The sequence below is a fragment of the Diprion similis genome, chromosome 6 (genome assembly GCF_021155765.1).
Source record: "Diprion similis isolate iyDipSimi1 chromosome 6, iyDipSimi1.1, whole genome shotgun sequence".
Lineage (NCBI taxonomy): Eukaryota > Metazoa > Arthropoda > Insecta > Hymenoptera > Diprionidae > Diprion > Diprion similis.
This window is the reverse complement of record NC_060110.1, coordinates 25,155,010-25,170,273: the sequence shown is the minus strand read 5'-3', so window position 1 is coordinate 25,170,273 and position 15,264 is coordinate 25,155,010. Positions and strand designations below refer to the sequence as shown.

The window sequence follows — 15,264 nt, the reverse complement described above, 5'->3', positions numbered from 1 at the left end:
TTTCCAAAAGTTCAATCTTCAATAATTTACAAAAAATGAATGATAATCTCTATTAAGAGGGAACGTTCAAGTACAAAATTCCTACACGGTCACCTGGGTTTGACTTCATTGTGAATAAATGAAAATTGTTAGTAGCATCGTCTATAAATTTTACCGACCCTCCTACAGACCGTACATAATTAGTTCGAATGTCACGTGTCAATTGTAACTAACTACGAGTTATAGACAAATCCAAGAGTCCCGAGCTCACCAAGGTTTCTCTTATTGGGGTTGCGCGGGACGGAAGCCCAGTCTGCAAGGCCTCTCCCCTCTAATTCGTCGGTAGCTATGGTAACTGTGTATAAGACCGCGGCAATCAGCGGTTCGTGGAATTAACGCCAATGCCTGCAAGAAGGGTGCAAGGGTGCAGGACGCAGAACGTGCGGCGCAGGGCGCAAAGCTCGGGGAGAAGTTGAGCCAGAGGTTGGGGTGAGATATTCGCTTCTCCCTCCTTGAGCTATCCCTCCTCTCCCCCTACGTCGCGGCCTCCCCCCCAAACCTCCCTATCCTTCTCTCTCAGTCAACCAAGTCGAGCCGATCGCCTCACGCCCTCGAGGTACCGGAGGAGGCGGATTGGCGGAGGCAATACTTCATTTTTTAACTTCTCGTCGGCTAGACCCTATACAATTTCGACGAGGGTTTCGACGAGGAATCCCAGGAAGGGGTGGCCTCGGAGGAGGGTCGTGAATCGAGTTTAAAGGGCCCCGATTGGCCAAGGGCTTCACATTCTCTCTCCCTGCACGCTTTGCATACACCCCGCGCAAGCGCTCGCGCAATCGCAACCTTTGTCTGTCCGGTTTCAACCCCTCCAAACTTTTTACACACCTTCAAAACCTTACGATTCCTGTTATGGAATCGGCCCCTCCTCCATTGTCACGAAATACATGCTCGTACTGTGTCGAGAATCGGGGAGACGTATCAGTTAATACATTCAAGAATGTAACGTACCTACAACTTACGCGACGAATGAGATAGCACAGCTACGCAATCATGTGATGTACTAAAGGGATCCGAATTCATCTACCAAAGTTTCGCAAGTTTGGATTACCTTCACGGAGGAAAAAGGAGAGCAAATTTGGGAAAACAAAAATTTACTCTTAAATCAAGGGAGAAGCATGGTTCACATAAGAATTGAATAGTAAAAACTGGACAAATAAACTACAAAGTCTTGACTCAAGGGCATTGATTCTTGTAGCTGAAACAAAAGCCACGTGCCAAAGACAAAGAGTTTTGGTATTTTGGTTAGTCCAGAAACGCTTCAAGAATTCACTATCAGACGACAATAACCACATTGTTTGTAACGAATGTGTTGAAAAATGGAAAATCGCGTAAGAATGAGACTTGTTTATAAAATTCGTCTCGCATAAGCACCGCGTTCAGTGCTATCGTCGTAATAAAATGGAGAAAAACCAGCCCTTCCAACGGGGTGGAAAACGCCAAACGACGCTGTCTCGTTGCTTGATATCTCAAAAGTGAGCCCGAGCCGTTATTGCGTAAGTAGCTTAAAATGCGTATTTCAAGCTGATACCGAACATAGTACATAAAAGGAAAGACGAAGTGTGTAGGCAGAGGAGTGAGTCACCGACCTTCGGTCGGTTGGTCCAGCTTCCCCACAGGCTGCGCGGTGCCCAGGCGGCGTCTGTTCTTTTCTTTCTTGTAATCTTGCTTTTCCCGCAAACGGGCAGCGAGGCGTTAATTCAACGGCATTGATTGCCGAGCGCTACCCCAACCCCGGCCTCCGAATGCCTACTTCCCCTTTAGGAGATCCCGCTGCCCCCTCTCTACCAACCACTTCCGCGTACCACGCATTGTTAGCACGGCGTCCTCGTTTCCGGTCACTTACAGTTTTCCTTTCCAATTTTTTTTTTTTTTTTTTTTCATTCTGTTTTTCCTTATTACGAATCTTGCACAGGGTGTACGTATACCAAGTTCTTACGTTCATTTGACGATTCACTATCAATAGAGTGACTTGGACTTGAGCACTGAATGAGCTTGGGAGATTATTTGAATCCCTCTACGTACATTCTCAATTATATTTTAACCGTTTACACTGTTTGATTTTTAAAGACAAGTTATTTCGTCACGTCATTCGAGACGGAAAATGAAATTTGAGATGCGCGGAATCCTTTCTACCATTTTCGATAGTTTATGTTATCAATATCTATCAATTATGTAGAATATACGGTAAACCAATTTCAACGGACCACTCTAGGATCATTGATAATCGCAAGTATAAATCACTTGACAGTTCTGTACCTACTTGGGGCTCCATATTTAATTGAAACCTTTAATGTCAGTTAGCACGACGCCCTTTGGGCGGGGTCGTCCCGCTTATTACCGTAAAAAAGATGACGAGTGGTTTAACCGATGGAATCTATTCGGCCTGAATTCAAATCGTTACGAGACCATGCGGCATAAGCTGCCCTCGCTGAAGCTGGCTGAACGTCGCTATCTGCCAGTACCTGTCACTACCTGTCTACCGCATCGTTTTCTACATCTGGCGACGGCGTCGAGTCCCTGACAAAATTGGACACCAAACGGCACTGATCTTTGCCGAAACACATCTGTACACTATTGATCACAAGTAAACGAGTTATTCAGTAGGGCACAGCAAAAGTGTCGACCGCCAACGACGACTTCGAACATGTCGAATCCTCGGGCGGATGAAAGATATACATAAGTATCTACGTATGGCTATGTATCAATGGTCTGCTGTCCAGCCCTGAGAGCGAGTGCTGGATAGGTGAAGGAACATTACAAGGGTGGCAGATGAAATACATAATACAATAGTTGCCTAAATGCAATGCAACAAATTAGAGTTAAATCAAATTAGCTTACTCTTAACCTGAGCCCGTGGTATGATAAAGTCGGTCGAATCGAACAAACACACTTTGTTGTGCAGAATACCGAGAGTAAAGAGAGAAATAATTAAATTGAAGCGGATATGATCAGGCAGTTCCAGCAATTGAGAAGGGTAGTACAGATCGATGACAAGTGAATAAGAGGAAGTGACTGAAATTAATATGAGAGTCTAAAAAATCAGGGTACTCAGGAGGTATCTGCTGTCCTCAAGTCAAAAGGATGTATGTAATCAGGATATAGACAGGTGAAATTTGCATGCAGGACCGAGGAGGGGGGAAATTTGAATAAGTCGCAGCAAATTTTTGTCCTGGGAACCGATAGCTGAATGACACCAGAATCCTCCGACGAAGCATTGGGCTACTGGGCGGCCAGGGCCAGGGCCAGAGCGAGGGAACAATCGGGATGGACCATCAGTCCTGCTATTTCACCCCTGTAATCCGTTCTTAAGCAGCGCCCTCTTTTTTTTACGGCGCCCTGGTTCTCGCTTCGCAAAGATAGCGCGCAGGCTTTATTATAGATTGACCCCCGCACTCGACCTCGCCCCGAGTCTGTGCTTTCCCTTTTCGTTCTCTCTCTCTCTCTGTCTCTCTCTCTCTCTCACTCTTTCCCCATTTCCTTGCTCCTCTCATCCTCTCCTTTCTATGCGACACGGAGGCCCCTCGGTCCGCAAATGTCTCGACCGGCAGCGTTCGCTTTTGCGTGGGCCAACATTTATCTCTATCGTTTGCATCAACCGAATGACCAGCTTTGCTATTTTCGTACGAATACCCCTGCCCGCCCCAGCACCCCCATCTATTCTATTCGTCCCGTCGTATATGTTATAACATCGCACAACACCGCCACTTTCCCTTTCTGCTAATGCCTTTCCTCTTCCGGATCATGCATCGATCAAATTTCACCAGTGCTGCGAAAAACAACTGGCCGACAATGCGACATTCTGTACTTCAATTGGCACCTCGATTCTAGCACGGTAGTTAAAAATTCTATAAAATACTCATTTATTTATATCATCACATTATATTGCTGTGATAATATGTTCTTACCTTGTGTCAGACTCTTCGAAAGGTGTTGAATTTTTTTGTAATTGTAAGACCCAATTTCCAGAAATCTAAACATAACAGATTGTGAGAAAGAAGTTTTCACGAAACCAGCGGTGACTGTATCTTAGCAAGGGTGATTTCTCATTTAGAAACCCCAAAAAAAGTTCAAATGTTACCGTTACCAAGCAATTCAGAGATTTTTTTTTCAAAAAATAGTAAGTAAAAAGCTTTGAAAGTGTAAACATGTCTTCTCAACAATAAATTCGATTTTACTTTCACAGAATCGCTTGATTTTACATATTTTTATCCGAAAATACAATACCTACAAAATATCAGGCATCGAGACCAAGCTCCGAGAATTTTACTCACCATTTCAGAGCGTAGGGTAAATGCGCAGAAGGGGGAATGGGACTGGGAATAAATATCCCCAGCTGCGCGTTGTTTGCGTGTTTCTTCGGAATCCATAATAGGAGCCCATCATCCGTGGAGCAGCTAGGGGGCCGGCCGCCTGCGCAAACAATAGAAAAATCATATATTGACGACAGTTTCAGGAAAACTTTTCCAATCTTTTCGTATATATATCTTACACGCTTTTGAATCGCTTCTTATATCGTCTCAGAGATGTAAAACTATCCAGCAATTACCAAGGAGATACGAGACGATATCTCGCTAATTCTATTTTACTATATACTCTGCTTATAAATTATACATATTTTTGCCCGGGTGATTGTTTTTTTTCTTTCTTTATTCTGCTTCTTGCCAAATTATGTGATCTGGAAATGATCGAGAGAAACTATTTCTGCAGAATTTACTTTTTGGAGCCCATTCAGCTTTAGGTACTAGCTACAGAGCTTTTCTATTTGGTTTGCCATGCACGCAAAGTTGCAAGTTTGCACGCGAGTAGCAATGCATTAATTATGCTTGACGCTAATCCTGCGCTCGGCAATCACTGCAACATACGGCCAAGCACAGCCGGTACCCTTGATTATACGGAGGATGGAAAAAAGTATTCAAGCAAACTTTCTATGACTGTAAAAAAGAAGAAAAATGAAACACGACGTTTCAATGTACGTACGAATACCGGTTGGACTCGTTCGACCTACCGCAATAAGTATGTCTGATCCAAAAGCACATTCCCCTTGAATATTTTCAGTTTTTATTTCACGATTAGTACTTCATCAGCGTACCTAGCCGAGTAACATTCACAGAGTATTGTTTCAAAATCTCAGCCTCACCTCTACGAACAACTTATTCCGCGTTTTATATAATCTTTTTAAACAATTACCTGCCACATGAGCCCCAGATAATATTCCAACGACTAAAGTTTCAGTGTGAATGACGGGAGAAGGTCGGGGCGAGGTCCAGAGTAGGAATAAGGGGCGTCAATTAATCTCGTCTTGGTATCTCACGTTCCAAGCCCTCAACTCAGCAGCGACACGAGAGCTAAGGGTGTGTGGAATCTTCGTACGGGAGTTGGGTCGCGTTTGGACGGTGGTGATTCATAATTTGGATGAGCCGAAATGCGGAGGGCACAGGGTGGATCGGGTCGTCTGCCTGTCCAAAGCTGTTTAATAATGCCCAGGCTTTCAGGCCTATCTCGCGAACACAGATGTACGTACCTCTCTATTTCGCGCAGGGTGTGGATCGAGGACGGAAGGCAAGGAAAGGAACGGGCCGTGTGTGCAGGCTCTGTCATAAAAGCGCCCCACCCCCCACCCGCTGCCACTACCGTAAACGAGGTTTCTTTTAATTAAACTGTCCCCCACCCCCATACCTCGGCTCGCTATAGGTACAACGCAACCCTCGCGAGTGCTCGATGTAGCCCTCTCGCTTTTTTCCTCTCTTCTCGAACTCTCCTACACCCTTCTCTGTCTCTTCCCCCTCGAGCGGCAAGGGGGGGGGGGGGGCGTTGAGACGTAAGAACGCCGGCGGCCACGCGTTATCAGTGCTTGCCAGGGCTGGTCCTTCCTTCTCTTTCCCTCTCCGTCTCTTTCACCCCCGAGACGCCGAGCTCGATTCCTCGGCTAAACTTGATATTGACATCGTAATGCCAATTCGAACAGATACGATATTAAAGGAAATTGGAAATTACGTTGAGACGTCGGAGATAACGCGGGAGGCCAACGTCGTATACCTTTCCTTATACACGTTATACCTTAAACCTAACCGTTGCTCTGCTTGCGCGATATCACGCGCCACCCTCTTACCCCTGACTACCCCTGACCGTTCGCGGCGTGCCGGCTTTCCGACTTTACCGTCCTATCGCGAGGTTCTGGCTGTCGTCTAGTCTACAATATTATACTTATACTATAAAACTTTTAGCGCGTTATAATGTTTGTGTATTTCTGTGCGATTTACCCACATATAGCCTCACGTACGGCTACAATGGAAGAGGGTAATGTAGATGAAAAGAAACAAACGCAATGGGTTTCTGTTTCCCACTCCATAACACTCGCTCGGGTGACTAACAGTGAAAATCGCCTTATTCAATAGTTAAGAAATAGCTAACAATATATTAAGTTAGGTGTATCGATGCTCTGCTCACGTGGATTATTAACCAAGCGATACGATTGTGCAAACCGTTGTTTTTATCGGGTATCAGAAACCAAACGGACGGTAGAAAGTACCTAATCTTTAACTCATCCGATAGACTTATTTTATTGTACTAGACAGCAAAAAATTTTCCATAGTAGAAGCATGGAAATTTCAATTCGTAATACCATAGAAGTTGACTTACATGTAGAAATTTTTTTACATTTTTCCACGTTTCTCATTTCCGAACTAATAACGATTCTTTAATTTTCAGTGATAACTAAACTGTCGTGCTTCTATGTAAAAATCAATGTCAAATACACAATTTCCTAATTCACAGTAAATTGGTGGACTGGTTTGCATTGGACTGGATGGATGGATTTAATCGATTACAAGACACATCGATATATTCTCTGCGGGCAGGAGCTTAATCGAGGTACTACTGATCTTTGAAAAGTGCGCAAAAAATAAATGTCAAGTTGGCAAACTATGACAAATTGCCGATTGACAATTTGCGATCAAAGTGCTGCCGCTAGGATCGCTCTCTCGATAGCCGTAGCTGCGCTAATCGTGAAACGAACAGAATGTCCAAAACTGGAGTTGTTACGCTCTGACGCGACGATTGCTACAAGAGACGAAAGATTGGAGACTCGAACGGCTGCTGCTGCTTGAACGGATCTTGGTTCTTCCTTTTATAATCAAACGACCCATTGTCTTAATTTTTGCGTGCCGCTCGTCGTGGATGCATGGTGGCCGGCTAACCAGACACCGATACGGTGGCCCTTAGCCGTTGGTCAGACGGAAGGATCAAGTCCCTCGTTGTGGGCGCATTCAATTGGCTAACGAGCTTCCGTGATTAGCCGAGCGTTGGGTGGCTGATCTCTCCCCATCGCCCTAGCCTCATTATCGGAGACCCGTAATTTAGCAGGACCGCGCACGTTACTCCGTATAACCAACCTACGTATTTATACTTGGATTGGACGAGTTGGCTATGTGCAGGACTTTTCACAAGACGCGGTCATCTGCGAATACTGCGACGCGACTCCCGGATCCGCGGTTCTTCTTCCTTCTGAATTTGAAACTACTACGCTGTTTGGCGAATCAGTGAAGCGATATTTCGATCGCGAGGTGCTGATCTGTTAGCGGAACGTTTAACCCAGCACCTACAACTTTAAACAGAAGCTCAATCAACATCGTATCGCTAATACAAGAGATCGCGGTATTACCAATCATTGGAAGTTGATCCTAATGATTCGTCCCGAATGATTCACTGTCAATGGGAGCCAGTCTGTAATTGAAATTTCAGTCAGATGCGCCTCGTTTGTTTCTTCCAACGCCAAGATATTTACTTCAGCAACATTAAAACCGTGGCGAGAGGCGACACCTGAGTCGAAGAGACGCACTGTAATCAGACGAGAATTAAATCTTTTGAAGTAATTCCGTGATACAGAATTAGCTTTTCATCAAGCTTGTCGTAGAATGGTGCTTGCGAGGAAGGGGGATGAATTTGGCGCTGAATGTGACGGTGGAAATCGGAAAGGACGAAAAACGACAGAAATTACGTTTCTGTTGGAGCTGTGTGCAAAACACGTATACGTATAGGTGGAAGTCCATGCCGAACGAACGGACGTACAGACGGATGGAAGGATGCGGGGGCAGGGTGGTAGTCGGGTGAATTGTAAGGAATTGAAGATTGAATGGAACGAGGGGAGAACTCTTTTAAAAGCAAAAGCCCCCGGCTGGCTTGCTCGGAGACTGGGATTATCTAAAAGCGGTTGAAAATGTTGTTACAGATAAACTGCGTAAAGGGAAAATCAGTTAACCCCGGAATCGGATGCAGGACAAACCCACAGAACCAGCCCGCCTCCTCGGATACATACTTCGGCGGAAGATGATTCAATTACTCGCAAAATAGAAATGTAAGCAAAGGTTGGTATGCCCATGCACTACACGTTATGCGTAACGTTGTTACGACAGTTATAAATGTTAGGTTGTAGAACACGGCTTATAACTACGGATCAAGATCAATATAATATATGTACCCGGAAGTGATCTGCAATATTGGATTTCACTTTTTTTTTTAAGAAAGCAGCAGAATTTCTACATAAGACATGCGGTCGTCGTATTCGTGGATGCTTGCTTTTAAACAGCCCAAGATCTCGAATATAATACACACTTGTGCGCCCAATTCTTTTTTGCAATCAATGTAAAAAAATTTGATTAAAATTACATTCTGATTACGGGTGAACGGATCGAAATAAATGTGATAGCATCTCTTCAGATGGCGTCTGCAGAAAATTTTTGAAAAAGTAGAATTGGAATAGGAAGTAGAGTCGGAGGGTTGACCGTGACAGAAACGGCGTGGTGTGTGTTCAATGTCACACATGCTTGATATTGATTTTTAATGGTCTAATAGTCCGGTGAAAAGATGAATAATTGATTCCTTGCGATACCTATGTGAGTCGTGTTTATAACGAATAAAGTACTCAAGGTAAGGTCGAGGTGATTGCGATTACTGATAATTTTAATTACCGCCTTTCTCGTCGCTAAAGTTTGTCGAACAGGCAGATAAATAAAAGTTTCGAGGCCTCCCACAATCCCCGACGCTGACGGCTGCTGTGCTGCGTCACTTGTCAATTTACACTTGTACGAAATCTAATTCCAGCTCACTGTCAGAAGCGAAATTCATCCGTAATAGGCAGAAACGACTTTGATTAACGTTCGTGGGTGTTATTCCCAGACACGTGGATTGCCATTACAGACCCATACCAAAAATGATTTTCGGAGGCCAGACAGTTCCTGAAAGGTACCTCTCGTGCGGACCTGTCTAAATCTCTGCATTAGTTAAAATGCTGTGTCAATATTACTGCACGCTGACTGTATCCGAGAGTATAGTAGGAAATGAAGAATTGAAGGAGAATAATTAGTGTCTGTGCGCGGCAGTAGGTAACCACCGCGCTTGAAGGGATTAATTAATATTCGACTCGCGTTATCGGTGTTCGTCCGCGGGCTTCCTTCTACCCCCTCCATGGAACTCTCTCCCGGTTCTTTGGAGCGAGCGCCGATAGAACTGTAGGACTGCGATTGCATTGCAAATCTGGCCACGTATTTGTCCGAGTGCAATTAGCGATTTAACTCTTGGAGAGAATTTAAATTTTAATTGATTTATTTATCAGCCCGCTGCTGCTTCCTCCGATCGAAACCAAACGCGTCTTCTTGACGTGATCGAATCACTGAAGTATTTGCCGCCACAGATACGCCTCTTACGCGAAGATATGCCGACGTGCCTCGACGCTTCTACCACCTTATTGTACTCGCTTCGCGTATGCTCACGTACCTCGCGGCCTATGCAGGCATTTATTTATTTGAATGCAAAAAATTAGCACCCGTTTCTTCGCAGCAACGAAGTGGTTGAAACCGTGTTGCATTTTTATTTCTCTGCGCACGCATCTGTACAGGTGAATATAGAATTTCATCGGATCTTCCTTCACCACTTCCGGTTTCGCAAGTATGTATTTTTTATTGGATACGATAGTAAGACTTGAATTTTGACTAGAAGCTCCAGTGCAAATGAATCTCTGCGAGATTTGCTAACTCTACCGGTTTGTCAGTGTTGCTAAGGCTTCTTACTTCACACCGATTTCAAATGGACAACTTGTACAAAATGCAGGAATTGGTGAAATGAAATACACACATGGAATTACACACACAGATGCACACAGAAGCGGTGAAGAAGAGGATCATCATCCCCTCTCGTTCGAAACTTGTTGCGAATCACGGCGAACTTTACCATTTTCTTTGTGATCCTTCAGCTTCTTCCTACCGTTGATTGATTCCTTGTTAATTAAAGGGATGGAGGGCCGAGCCGGGCCCTCGAGAAGTTGCACGGACGGGCGAATGGACAGGCGAGCGGGTGGGACGGACGGACGGATGGGAGAACACTCGCCCACGAGAATACCGAGAATGCGTGAAATAAGAATGTCGTTAGTCTACGGCGGGATGATGAAAAAAAAGAAAAGAACGAGATAGAAGGAGAAGCAGAGGAGCAACATATGATGTAGAAAAAACGCTATTCGGCCAAGGACAAAGGAAATAGAAAGGTTTGCCTGGGTGAGGGGCAAAGGGATGACATAACACTTCGCATATAGAAGTCATGCTAATCCAGAATCTCTGCGACGCGACGTGACGCGACGAGAGGATCTCCTGGAATCTATCGAGGAAAGAAAGCATCTCCAAAAATGATGGCAGCCAAACGGAAATCAGAGATTTTTTCTAAGCTCTGACGTCCTCGAAGGGTCAAACAAACCTAGCCAGCAGACTGTTCGCATTGCGATTGTTCCAATAGTACGTCAACGGTCGTAAATGAAATAAGCCAGATTGGCGATGCTGCTACCGCTGCCCATTTTCCAATCAGCCCTAGTAGGTATAGCGCAAGGTCCCCTTATCAACCCAGAGTGGTATCCCAGAAATTCTAAGGACCGAAGATTGGAGTCGGGGTGAGTACAGTTTAAACTTCCGGGTGGTCCTGCTGGTCCGGTTGGCTGGGGTCCAAATCTCTTCGCGGGCCGATGAGAAGAGCGAAGGGATATAAGGATCGGTACAGTGGTGGTATGAGGAGGGTGGAAGTCCTGGCGAAGACCTCGGCAAATATTTAGTTAGTCTTTGATGGGCAAGCGGAGGACGCGGACGAAGACGCGGCGGGCCAGATATCCGCGGTGGATACGTCAGCAGGGATCGGAGCTGCAGGCGGACAGGAAGACGGAGACGGAGACGGCGACGGCGACGGAGACGGAGACGAAGACGAAGGCAGCGGCAGAGGCGGAGGCGAAGGCGGAGGGAGCGGCCGTTCGCCCTGGGGAATGTCGGGTATTTTTATTGGTTCTACGGAACGGGGCGATTCGTTTGTTTCGGGAAGCCGATCAGCCGAAGCAGCGACTGATCTCGCATGTATTCCCTGTGATCTGCGAAGCGTGCGGTTGCCTCCGCCGACGTACCGAGCTCCTCGGGACCCACGCGAGGGTTCGCGGGGAGCCTGTGCTACGGAGATAGTGCCTTATACCTACTTCGGCTGAAAGACGACGGGCGCTCGCTCGTCCTTCGCCTCCCCCTCGTCATCCCACCCATGCCCCAGCCATCCTCCGTCCTCTAGCCCCGCAAACCCTGGAATGCCTGATCAGTTCTCGACATCTAGGAATTAGAGAGCTGCTCTTGAAGCGCGCGGATCTTGTTCCTGTAATATGAATCGACAATCGACGCTACCGGTAACGGCCGTATAGCCTGCGTTTATACAACCAACTTGTCGAAGGCCCTTGCAAACGGATCGGAGTGCGTGAGAAAAATTTGGAGGAATTTTCCTATCATGTGAGAACCTTGAAAAGGTCATACCTCCCGAGATAATGGCGGTGAAATTATAAAACTGGCAGACAAGGCAACTCTCTGATTGATCAAGTCCTTGGTCGCAAACAGCTACATGATCGTTGTTCATGGCCAGTTTTACAGACGCGAGATTAAGTTTTCGTTTTAAAGAATGTCGGTCAAGAAAAATATTAAACTTGTGTAATCAATTGGGATCCTTGACGATTCACACATCTGAAAGACCTTTTTACAGTAATTCATTCGTCTCAATTCATTAATCTCTAAAATTCCATGCCTCGAATTATCTCTAGTCAGCTCTTGTAAGTTTCTCCGAATGAAATTTGAGTCAAACAACTTCCATTAGACTTAGACTGGCTCTACCTGAATCACCCTCTGCGTACGTCACTGCTGGTGTCGGTGTTGGTGCCGGGGGGGAGGAAGTTGGCGGCTGCTATGCCAGCGCCGATAGCTAAATTATTCGCCACCCCCGATCCTCGACTACGTGAATATATGAACGAAGTAATAACTTACTTTTCCCCGATGCTAGTCCGTTTGGGGTCACATTTTATGGGGACTCTGGCTATATAACAAATGCTAAGCCACTCTGGTGTCGCAGCCATCATTGCCCGGCTGCCGCATATATATGAGTCTGCGTGCCTGTCTTTATCATACACATATACGCGGTAAGCGCAAGTATATGTAGGGGTGTATAACGAAAACTCCACCAGCCTCTCTCCGAGAATAAATATATATGGCCGTATTAGCGTTTTTCCCCCGTTTTTTTCGTTACTTTTTTTCCTTTTCTACCCCTGCCACTTCTCGTAAATCGACTTTTTTTCGCTCTAGCATACTTGCATCTGATCGAGGTGACCGTCATGCGTGACGTCATTGTCACTGCAATTTCCTCGATTCCTGACAGTCGTTATACATGTAGGTAGGTGTCCCAGTTATTGACCTTCTTCGGTTGTATATGTTTGACTCTTGGTTCGAGAATTACGAAAAAAAGAAATTTCTAGTGTCTAGTCCTTTAGCAATTTGTTTTAGTCATCGAGAAATTCACAATTTGTGCAGTAAATTTATAATTTTGACAAATAAAAGATTCAATAATTGGGTCTAAGCGTGTCAATGACTGAGACGCTTCCCTTGGGTATTTTTAGGCAACGTTCGGCTAGTTAAACGGCATCTCATGTCTGTAGTAAAAAACATCTCAACGCTACAAGCGTGGCTTGTAAGAGTTCGAATGATCCAAGACAAATTAAAAAAAAAATAGCATTTAGTTTCTTTTAATGCTCTATGCGCAAGACTCCGGGGTGAAATATATTTGTTGAGTATAAGTTTTTGTCGGTTTACTAATAGGTTATACCACAAATGGAAATAAAGCAAAAGTTTAATTTTAATCACACCTACAGTATTATTTACAGCAATACGTCGCCAATAGCAGTGCAGAATGGTGGCCAGGATCCGCTGCCACAAAGTAATAAGTTTGTCACAATGACTCATATTCTTTTCGTAGGAAATTCAGTATATGTGTGCTAAGAATTAATAGCATATACATCACAAAGCATAACAATTATAATAATAGTAATTTGTATTAATGGATAATTTATACAAAATGAATGTTGAATGCATCCTTAACTTTCGGATTTCACTGCTTTTTCTTTCTTTCTTTCTTTCTTCTCTTCTACTCTCCCTTTATTTTCTTTGACAGTTAGCTACGCCCTCGCCGTTGGATCGGATATTCTGGTTGATCAGTGGGCCCGGAAGAAAGCTGAGTTTATTGTGATACCGCAGGTATCGAAAGCCCTGCACCAGCTGAGCGTTCATGTTTACAATGTGACAGGCGAACAACAACATGTTACGCGGATTCACCCTCAGTGCAAACCTCATCGACATCAACGAATAGAAACTCAATGCTGAAATTATTAGTTTCCAAATTATCGGCAAGATTCGAATACACGCCAACAAGGTATTTCAAATGCAAGTAGTGTGACATTCGGGAGAATTGTGAATGTAAATTTGTTTACCTATAAGTAATAGTAGGTGCCATCAAAGTGATCTAATAACTAGCGACGATAGTATTCCGATCCGCAGTAAGAGCCAAGAGGATTTGAAACCAAGCGCGCAATCCATTTCATCGAGATTAGTTACAGTATCAGTTCTGATTAACTTGACATTCGTAATAACTAGAGCTGACGATGAACAAGAGAATAACGTATATCATCCGACGCATCGTAAGTCAAATGTAGATACCGCGGCAATGAGAAGTGTGTTCATTCTGTCATTAAATGACCAGCGATGTTATAAGTGTGATGGAAGTTAAGTGAAAACCAGTAGCATTCAAAAGCGTTCCTTACCTACTGTCATGTTACCGCTAATGTATTTCGGATCCTTTGTCATGTCAAGAATTGAAGAAATCGGTATGGCCCAATTCAACGCTGGAGCCAAGAAGTGCGTGCTGTAACGTAAACGGGTGAATTTAATCCCATTCGTAATCTTTCATCGATCACCGATCTCCCTATTTGACCATTAATACAAGACTTGACGTTCCTGTTTAAATCATTGAAATTTATGTGACAAATATCATAATCAGGCTGATATGAATCAGTATCGTTGAACGGATCACGTAACACTAATCCATCACTTATCATTGTTCAATTATTATTCAACAGTTGAAACTGCTGAAAACAGTGTGAAATTACTGTACAATATAGGTCTAGTAAGAATTGTCGTGAAAAGCACTAATCATGATTATAGAATTAGGACTACGCACCTGAGAAAATAATTGCGCCATTCCTTGTTGACAACTGGAAGCTTGATACGGTATCTTGACATGGTGGCAGAAGTAACCTACTATCGGCCAAAAATTTGATATTTATCTCTTTGATTCTATTCACAGCTCTGTCATTCGTGCCTCAATAACAGAATCATGAACTATGGCAATTATATCTTGTGACGTGACGTCAACACTGACAATCAATCAACCACACTGCCGCGCTATACTTATTCACCACGGCAATTAATTCAAGTGAAGGTATCGTTTTGCAATTGTATTAAGGCTTGCGCGAATCGCGTATTGGCAAATTTCAACTGTGCATCGCAATACTACGCAATGTGTCTGTCTCACTATCGGCCTTTCGATACGTTCATGATAACTGACCAGAGGATTGGAAGCGCTACGAGATAATCGCGAGATTGTGTCGGTCACGTCGTATCGCAAAAAGGTCATTGCCAACTGTTATGGCAAACCAGTAAGCCATTTCGGTGCTCTTCACTCCGTCGGTGCTATCACTAACTGTAAACAGTATCGTAATAGACGGCAGTCAGCCACCGCGTCTCTCCTCGGTATCGGCGTGGCATTACAAACCAATATTTCAATCCTAAAAATTAATCTTTTTTCCAAGAAAATAGTTCCAACTGTCATTAAAAGCTACGAGGC

General features: G+C 44.4%; 1 protein-coding gene across 1 annotated transcript; it reads right to left on the bottom strand.

The window, feature by feature from the left end:
• Nucleotides 1-13,502: 13,502 nt before the first annotated feature.
• LOC124407205 (mitochondrial pyruvate carrier 1-like) lies at nucleotides 13,503-14,900 on the bottom strand. Its single transcript, XM_046883091.1, has 3 exons — nucleotides 14,599-14,900; nucleotides 14,183-14,283; nucleotides 13,503-13,741 (listed from the first exon to the last, which is right to left on the bottom strand). Exons 1-3 carry the CDS (start codon nucleotides 14,658-14,660, stop codon nucleotides 13,521-13,523), a joined length of 384 nt encoding a protein of 127 aa, XP_046739047.1. The 5' UTR covers nucleotides 14,661-14,900; the 3' UTR covers nucleotides 13,503-13,520.
• Nucleotides 14,901-15,264: the final 364 nt, after the last annotated feature.

What these genes read in the sequence shown, in the direction of transcription:
- LOC124407205 (XM_046883091.1), bottom strand. Translation starts at nt 14,660, where the DNA reads ATGTCAAGATACCGTATCAAGCTTCCAGTTGTCAACAAGGAATGGCGC. An exon ending in TGGCGCAATTATTTTCTCAG is followed by an intron (nt 14,284 to 14,598) that starts GTGCGTAGTCCT and finishes TTTACGTTACAG; the next exon opens with CACGCACTTCTTGGCTCCAG. An exon ending in TAGCGGTAACATGACAGTAG is followed by an intron (nt 13,742 to 14,182) that starts GTAAGGAACGCT and finishes TAATAATTTCAG; the next exon opens with CATTGAGTTTCTATTCGTTG.